General features: G+C 45.2%; 1 protein-coding gene across 1 annotated transcript; it reads right to left on the reverse strand.

Moving 5' to 3' along the window:
• Positions 1 to 168: 168 nt before the first annotated feature.
• LOC148342478 (uncharacterized) lies at positions 169 to 8221 on the reverse strand. Its single transcript, XM_088309818.1, has 11 exons — positions 8063 to 8221; positions 5616 to 5690; positions 5466 to 5549; positions 5214 to 5250; positions 3172 to 3251; positions 3003 to 3104; positions 2658 to 2823; positions 1825 to 1959; positions 1685 to 1750; positions 737 to 807; positions 169 to 261 (listed from the first exon to the last, which is right to left on the reverse strand). The coding sequence occupies exons 3-11, from the start codon at positions 5525 to 5527 to the stop codon at positions 255 to 257; spliced, it is 726 nt and encodes a 241-aa protein (XP_088165944.1). The 5' UTR covers positions 5528 to 5549; positions 5616 to 5690; positions 8063 to 8221; the 3' UTR covers positions 169 to 254.
• Positions 8222 to 8512: the final 291 nt, after the last annotated feature.

Genomic DNA, 8512 nt, shown 5'->3' on the forward strand with positions numbered 1-8512 from the left:
TCAGAGCATCCTAGGAATGATTTCTCTCATGCACACTCCGGCAAAATGCCAGTGCCTTTTTGTGCCATTGAGGGAGTTCTGCACACAGGCTTTAAAAGTGCTTGATGACCTGAGAATATTCGTAGGCATGTTTTGGAAAAGAAGACAGAAGATGTAATATTTCAGAAGGCTTTATTTGAGTTCTGTGTTCTTGAGAATGGAAAATCATTTCAGAAGCAAGTCTTCATCTCACTTGTGATCCAGATGGCGAGGGCTTAGTGTCTGAAAACACAAGCGTGCCCACATTGCTCAGTGACATGCAAAACAATCCAAGTCAAGAATGTGGGCGAGAAATGTGCTGGTATTTTGACGGCCCTGCCAGTCGCTTGCATGTTTACAAAGCACACGTGCGCCTCAAGATGCCCGGCTGGTGACACACTAGAACGCCACTCACGGCCCGCGAGGGCCACAATGTTTTCGATGTCTCCCTCCTCCAACAAACCTGATTCCAATGATCAGGGTTCTTGTCAGGCTTGCTGATGCGGTGATCATTTTGAATCAAGTGTGTTGGAGTAGACACATCGAAACTGTACAGTATAGAAGCCCTCAAGGACCGGAGGTGGACACCACCACCGCACTCTTAACATGTGAGATGCTCACTTAATGGTGAAGTAAAGTTGGTGCACTTTTGACTGCGTGAGTGTTGTTTTTTTTTTTGTTTTTTTTGTTACAGCGTCCAAGTGATCAGTGTGGTCACCTGCAGATCCTCGTCCTCCTTTGGCGAAGCTTGTGCGGCTCACGCCACATCTTCTCGATGGTCTCCATGTCCTGAGAACAGCACAAGACGTCACATCAAGGTGTGCTTCAAGAAAACGGGTCAAAGCGGCAAAGATCCTTCACAACTTTTGTGCCCGGAAGAACTCCGCAGTCAGCCAACACTTTTACAATCCTTCATTCGATTTGTTTGAATAAAAAAAATAAAATACTTGAAACTGAATCATTTCATTCATGATACGCTCTGCTGTTGTTTCATGCCGAAACTAAATGAAACAAACGAGGGAGTGAAACGGTAATCATGGAGCGTTCCGAATGGCGAGCGAACTGCACAAATGGAACCCATCCAATCATCATCTGTTCCGCTTCGCCTCACGAGTGTCGCGGGCGTGCTGGAGCCCATCCCAGCCGGCTTCGGGCAGTGGGCGGGGCTGACACCCACGACAGTTTGCCAGCCAACCGCAGGGCACGCAAAGATGCAGACACTCACGCGCCAGGACAATTTAGAGCAAGGGTCCTCAATCTTGTTCCTCGGGGGCCGGCGTCCTGCAGGTTTTCCATCTCTCCCTGCTGCAACACAGCTGATTCAAATGATCAGATAAGCAGCAAGGTCTGCAGAAGCGAGATCACGATTGCTCAGGTGTGTTGCACCAGGGAGAGGAGGAAAACGGGCAGGACACTGGCCCTCGAGGAACAGGATTGAAGACCCCTGACTTCGAGTGTTCAATCAAGCTGGCTTGCATGTTTTACAAATGTGGGAGAATCATTACATCGCTAGTTTTAGCAAGATGCAAAAAGCAAAACGGAACCCCCAAACTCAAACTTGCTTAATTACTTGACTTGTGAATTTGTCAGCATTTCTGTGGTTTGCCAAATCTATTCTTTTTCCACTTTGCAGGGCCTTGAAAAGACGAGAAAGAACATGACAAACCTCCATATATTCGGAAACCCTCTTCACCTCCGCATCGATGCACTCGGCCATCTCCATATCGGTTTTCTGCGGAAACACAAAACGAGCGTGATGAGGCAGGTGCTGCCCCCTACTGTTGAAGGTGGCTCGCCGACACGAACGGTGAACTGCTGCGTCTGCTTCCACCGCTCCTCAGTTGTCTTGAACTTCTCTGGCTTGACTTGCAGCGTCCCGTCCATCAGGTGCTCGCCTTTTTTTGTCTCCGACAAGAGCACTTGAGTGTTGGTCGTTTTCCTCTGTGCACACATACGCACACACCAAAATATCCACTGTGACTTCTGTACAGCACACCAAAAAAACCAACAAAAAAAAAACACTTTTGTGCGACTGAAGGGCCCAAGCACTCGCGCAGGGAAGCCAAATCCAACGACTCCCAAAATGTTTGTGGTACTTGCTTTTCAGGTCTTCTTCTTTTCCTTTCGGCTTTTCCCTTCAGGGGTCGCCACAGCCAATCAGTTGTCTCCATCTAACCCTGTCCTCTGCATCCTCTACTTTCATGTCCTGGCATTTCAGATGAAAAGTCCAAATGACTTTTCACCTTTTTTTCCACATGTCACGTGCGGCTGTGACCTCGTGTCGAATCTTGAACGTCTCAACGCATTTTGCATGCACGCTGAGACATGTTGTTGGCCAACAAGGACCTGAAGGTGGCCTTTTGGTCCACTTTCTGCGTCGTGACGAGACTGACATGACATTTGGCACGACCTAAACTTTATCCGTCCGTCGCAATAGAAATATTGCCAGCGTGTGCTGATTACATTCTTGCAACATCTGTCCAGGTGTACATTTCAAACAATGAATACAGTATGAAAACAAATTCTGCTCCAATTCTTCCCAGGCCACTTGGCCCATCTGCCCGATTTTCATCGCCGTTTTACAATGCATCAAAATCCATTTCAACTTGTTGATTTTTCATTGCATGGCCTTCGGTCACCTGCGCTCCCGTCAGACGGTTTTGCGGGTCGTCCGCAATTTGCGCGCCCGAGGCCCGAGCGAGCGTCATGGAGAGACGGGTGACGTGCGTCTGCCGGTCTCGCTCTTCCACGTCGAAGTGGATCGTGGCGGCCTGCGGCTTGTCTGGAGTCAGACGCAGCCAGATCCTGCAGGACAAAAAAGCACCAGCAGAAGACGACAAACTTCTCATGGCTTACTCGAGTCAACTGATTGACACCAAAGCCAGATTTGAAGGAAGCCATTTGGCATTTGGCGCTTCAAACAAACATTCAGAGGCAAAATTGTCAACGTTGAGTAGGGCAAATCGCTCATCATGGCCGAGAACCTGGGAAGGATGAAATCTTGCTTGTTGCAACATTCGTCCAGCAGTCGGATGAGCTGCTCCGCGAAGGGCACGTTCTCCTCCAGATTGTGATTCTTCATTAAACTTTGCAAGGATATAAAACAAGATGAGCAAACGACACATTGACACGCCTGATTGTTGGATGGCAAACCGTTGGCAGTCCGCTTCAGCCAAGTGAGTCTGGTAGGCCAATTCCGGACTTGCATCCGTTGACAATCTCACGACAAGATCCTGAGGAGAAAAAAAAAGAAGAAATCAATGATTTCATCTCCCCCAAATCTTTTCTTTTCCTCTTTTTCTGCAGCGGTAAGAATGTCCTTCCGAGACTGTCATGATCCGTTCCTGTCATGCCACGTGTTTTGTTTGTTTATGTTCTCAGCTGGCCCGTGGGCGTGCCTCCCGGCATTCTCGTCATGCCATGTTTTCACGGCCGGAGAGACACGCCCACCGGGCCCACAGCTGTGTCACGTTAGCCATGATTTTTCAGTGTATTTAAGCCTCCGACGCTGACCCCTCAGCGTCGGATTATTCCTTCCTCATTGCTCTCGCTACGTGCCACGTCTGTGCTGATTCCTCGTTTCCTCGATTCTCGTGTTATGACCTTTGTTACGCCAATTGACTACGTCTCGTGCCCTGTACTTGTCGGATTCCTTTGCTCGTTCCCAATTGACTCCCCTTGCTCTTCTGTGGCAAGTGATTTCCGTTCTTGTTCTTTTCCCTTGCGTTGCAAGCGTTTTTCGTTATCGTTAATGTTTTCCTCCTGGAGTGGACTTTCCCTCCAGCGCTTTATGTTGGACTTTGTCGGCTCCGCGCCCGTTTGTATTGTAAGTAGCATTGTGCTAATAAACATTCTGTTAAGCACTGCATCTCCTGTGTCCGCGGTTAAAGGGTCCCTTCCACACTGCTTTTCCAGCCACGGGTGGAAAAGCAGCCCCTTACAGAGACAAGATGGCGACAAAGCAGCCATTGAGAAAAACCCTGCGTGAAAATGCTCCATTTCATTGAGAGCGTTGCTCTAAAAAAGCTGCAAAAATAATCCAACGTTAAACTTGCTTCTTGCTCAGCATTCGTTTTGCAACTTGGGTTGGTATTTTGACTCTTTATAGCTTTATAGTTGGACATCTTCTTTTTTATGGAAGGAAAGAACAGCAAAATGCATCAGGAAATTGCATTTGTCACTACAAAGAGGGGTAAAGTCACAGAAAATGTTGCCAGGACAGAATTCGAATCGGAATCAGAATCAGAATGTCCTTTATTGTCATCATACTCAGTGTCCAACGAGATTCGGGAGCGTCCCCTCTCCAGTGCAAATCGAAATCATAGAACAAACAAAAAGAGTGGAACGTTTAAAAACAATGCGATGGGGAACCTTCAAGGGCACCGAAATAATGCAGAGTCCGGTTGGCATAGTAACGCCAAACGCCCCCATAAAAAGGCTAGCTAGCTCGTTATGAGATTGCATGCAAATTGGGTTGTTAAACTTTACTTTACTGTCCTTTTCAAAAAGATTCCAATTTGTTTTCCAATTAAGTTGATATGTCACATTTATGGTGGGGGAAAAAAAACAAAACTTGAAAATGGCATATTTTGGTACGAAACAAGTTCGATAAAGTTTGAATTGCAAAATTTTCAGCAATTTAGTGCAATAAATGTAATTCTAATCTCACTTGTGATTTACTTTTTGCGTTGTAAAGATGCTCGTTAGTGTTATGATTTGTAATTCGCAGCGCTGGGCAGTCCGTTCCGCCAACGCTCATTTTAGGGGCGAGGAGCAGTGGTGACCAATTTGAAAAAAGGGATCCATTAACAAAGCCCGGAGGAGGATTTTAGTCCGGCCCATTTTTATGAATAAGGCCGGACGGGTACCGAGATTGCGGACGGAGGGCAGGGGACTGGCCGGCAAAAATAGTCATGAAGCGGCCAGCTCTGGTAATTCTTTTCAATTATTATTTTCACTTTCACTTTTTTTTGCAACTGAGCAAGATGGACTAAAATTAAGTGGACGTGTGTTTGGGAGTTTGATCCCTGGCGTGGTGTCCTTGAGCAAGATACTGAACCTCCACTTGCTCCTGATGACGTCATTGTGAAGCGCTCTGAGTACCGGCGGTCGAAAAGCAAGTGACGGGGATCATTTCCAATTTAGCATGACAGCGCGTGCACGAGTTTTGCAATCCAGATCCAAGCCATACTCACATGGGCGTTCCTCACACACTCCACGGTGAATTTTGTCCTGTAACATGAAAACGTGACGTCATCCATCCTTCGCTTAGTCAAAAGTTTGCTTTAAAGCAGAAACTCAAAAGACCACAAAGTTTTCAGTCTTCAAAATAAGCAGGCACACTCTTCGCTCTTATTTATAGAGACCGACCCCAACGCACTCGCACACGCACGCGCACACCCGCTGCACGGTGCAACTTAACAAATTAATTGAAAGAGAATGTGTACCTTTCGAAGTCAATTCCCCAATTGTGGCTGATTTGGATGTCTCGTTTGAAGACGGACACCATATTGAAAGGCAAGCGAGAATGCCTGAAAAAACAAGAACGCGTGTGACGGACGGTTCGAATTCCTCTTTGCTTGGCGTGCCTTCCTCACCTTTTGTCGTGACGTCACAATCGCCTTGAACGGACACACTTCCAAAGAGGGAGTTTCCAAATGAATGAAGATTTCCTCGACACATCACAAAGATGCGACGTCATGATCACCGCATGTGTGACGTCACAGGCGTCGGCTACAAATTACGCGAGGTTTGATAGAAATGCCGCTGTTGCGATTGTTGACGTGACGCAAACGCAAAAGAAATGCTTTATCGGGCCATTGTTGTAGCAAAACTATTTGGAAATGCGCATAAAAAGAGTTGCAAGTGTGTACTTGCGTAATTGAAGTCACAAATATGTATCGAGAATCTACAAATGTGTACGTTGATTTGTATCCGCACTGGGCCTCTTGATTGGCTGCGTTCTTACATCAAGATAAAGATGAAGATAAAGATGACCTTTATTCGTCCCACAATGGGGAGATTTGCAGTGTTACAGCAGCGAAGATATAAATCACACAGAGGCGGCAGCGTCATGTAGCCGTTCATGTATAACATTAGCAGCAGACATTCATAAAAAGCATGCAAATATACACAGTATATACGTATATACACAAATCCCCATGTATATACACACTTACATCCCACAACATATACAAGTGTAAGGAAACACTCCGAATGTCTGTGCATTGTACAGATGGGAAATAAATAAAAATGCTGCAATGAAAAAAAAATACTGCAACGATAAAAGTACTGCAGTTATAAGAATACTGCAATGGTAAACAACATACAGCATTGGTCAATATAAATCCACCATTGGGTAAAAGTACATCATAAAAGACTTTTTCTTCAGTTCTGCCGTGGACAAGTCACAAATGCGCGGAGCGAGTTGCAAATGCGTATCTGGATGCTTGTGTGGCTCAGTCATTGATATTGTTCAATAATAAAATTAAAAAAAATTAAAAACTTGTGTGGCTCCGTAGCTACACGTTCAGACCACAAGGGGCGCTGCGCTCGTACTCTCCAACTGCAGCAGACAGATAATCCGATGAAATCTGTATGGAGTTTAGTCAATAAAGTCATGAATTAGTTTTGAAAAAAGGTGTTTAGTAAATGCAATAAAGGGCAGCATTGTTAATGTAGGAAAGTTTCATCGTTTGTTTTGTTTTTTTTGCTTCACGGGTCATATTATTTGTGCCATTTTGTTAGCGGATCGATATGAAATGTTCTTGTTTGTACCGCGAGAGGGCAGTAGTGCCCAGGGTATTAAATTCTATGACCGGATTGCAACGTGGAGAATGAGGAAATAAAGACGCACTGACTAAATGAGTTCGATGTGTAATGTACAAACAATGCAGTTAGTTCCGATTTATTCCAATTTAAAGAATGTTAAATAAATAGTACTTGACCGTGGGTCGATAGCATCCATGTTATTCGCGTATATATTGGTGGTACTGGGCTGGCTGAGTACCAGCGTCCCCTTGTGGTCTGAACGTGTAGCTACAGAGCCACAAAAGTCTCCAGATAGGCGTTTGCAATTCACAAATAGCTACACGCATTTGTGACTCGCGCACTGCAGGACTGTAGCAAAAGTCACATGTAAGAACGCAGCCAATCAAGAGGCCCAGGGCGTTTACAAATCAATGTACACGTTTGTAGATTCTCGGTACATATTTGTGACTCTGGTTACAGGTACGTATTCTTTTTACACCTTTTTTGATTGAGATACGCATTTGCAAATAGTTTTGCAACAATAATGGCCCCATAATGCTTCTTCAATTCTTTCTCACTCTCACGCCTGTCCACATCTCACGCACACTCACGCGCACACACGCACGCCTCTGTGCTCATCTTCAGCGCCACGTCATATAAAATTAATATTTAAATCCAAATAAGTCGATTATATTTAATATAAAATCAAATCAAAAAGAGTAAAAAACTCGCTCCTTTTTACACACACACACACCCCCACACACGCACGCGCACCAGCACACACGCGCATGCACACGCACACACACACACAAATAATTTGACGTGTGACTTGTCACGCCTTAAAGCCAATGTCCAGAACGGAAGAGACACTTGATTGACGTTAGCATTTGGCTTCTATAACAGGTTCCCTTACGAAAAAGTAGGAAACATGAAGTATACTTTATAAAGTCTACTCAACTATAAGTTTGTAAAGAGTGATCTGGACTATGTTCTTGTTGTGTACTAAAAGTATACTAATTCAATACTTTATTATACTAAATTGGAACACATTAAGTTTTTAAAAGTAAACTATGAGGATACTTATTGAATATACTAGTATACGAGTTGTATACTTCTGCACAGTTTAGTTTGCTTTAAGTGGACTAAAAGTACACCAACTTATATACTACTAGTATACAGGTTTGTACTTTAGGTGTACTAAAAGTACACTCATTTAAATACCACTAGTATACTTCTAGTCCACAGTTTAGTTTACTGGTTTATACTTATTTACATACTACATGTCAGGGCTCACTGGTAGGCGAGGTGGAGGAGGACCCAACAATTGCGGGAAGCCGAAGAGGGTAGATTGCAAGGGGAATTTATTGAACCATTAAACGAAGGTATAGACAAAGAACTGGGACAAACAAAAACGTGGCAGCAAACAAAAATAGCAAAGGCACACGAAACGTGACGGGGAACTCGGACGGTGACGATTAACGTGAACGGACACGAGAGCGAGAGCGAGAGCGAGAGCGAGAGCGAGAGCGAGAGCGAGAGCGAGAGCGAGAGCGAGAGCGAGAGCGAGAGCGAGAGCGAGAGGAACAGGCTATCGGGAAATTGGCGTCACAAGGAGCAACCGTGTATAGAGGGTGTAAAGGGCGCAATGCACCGACGCTCAAGTCGGCACGGGGTGTTTAAATAGTCTGTTAATTAGCAGTGCAAATGGGAGTCAGGTGCGAGGCTAACGGGGAACCGGTGTGTG

This window comes from Idiotropiscis lumnitzeri, chromosome 1 (genome assembly GCF_059441095.1).
Source record: "Idiotropiscis lumnitzeri isolate Australia: NSW breed Sydney's pygmy pipehorse chromosome 1, RoL_Ilum_1.0, whole genome shotgun sequence".
Classification (NCBI taxonomy): Eukaryota; Metazoa; Chordata; class Actinopteri; order Syngnathiformes; family Syngnathidae; genus Idiotropiscis; species Idiotropiscis lumnitzeri.

Bases quoted from the DNA above. Each gene is read 5' to 3' on its own strand.
- LOC148342478 (XM_088309818.1), bottom strand. From the start codon at position 5,527: ATGGTGTCCGTCTTCAAACGAGACATCCAAATCAGCCACAATTGGGGA. The intron at 5,251-5,465 runs GTACACATTCTC...TTCATGTTACAG, and splicing joins TGGGGAATTGACTTCGAAAG to GACAAAATTCACCGTGGAGT. The intron at 3,105-3,171 runs GTTTGCCATCCA...ATCCTTGCAAAG, and splicing joins GCTGAAGCGGACTGCCAACG to TTTAATGAAGAATCACAATC.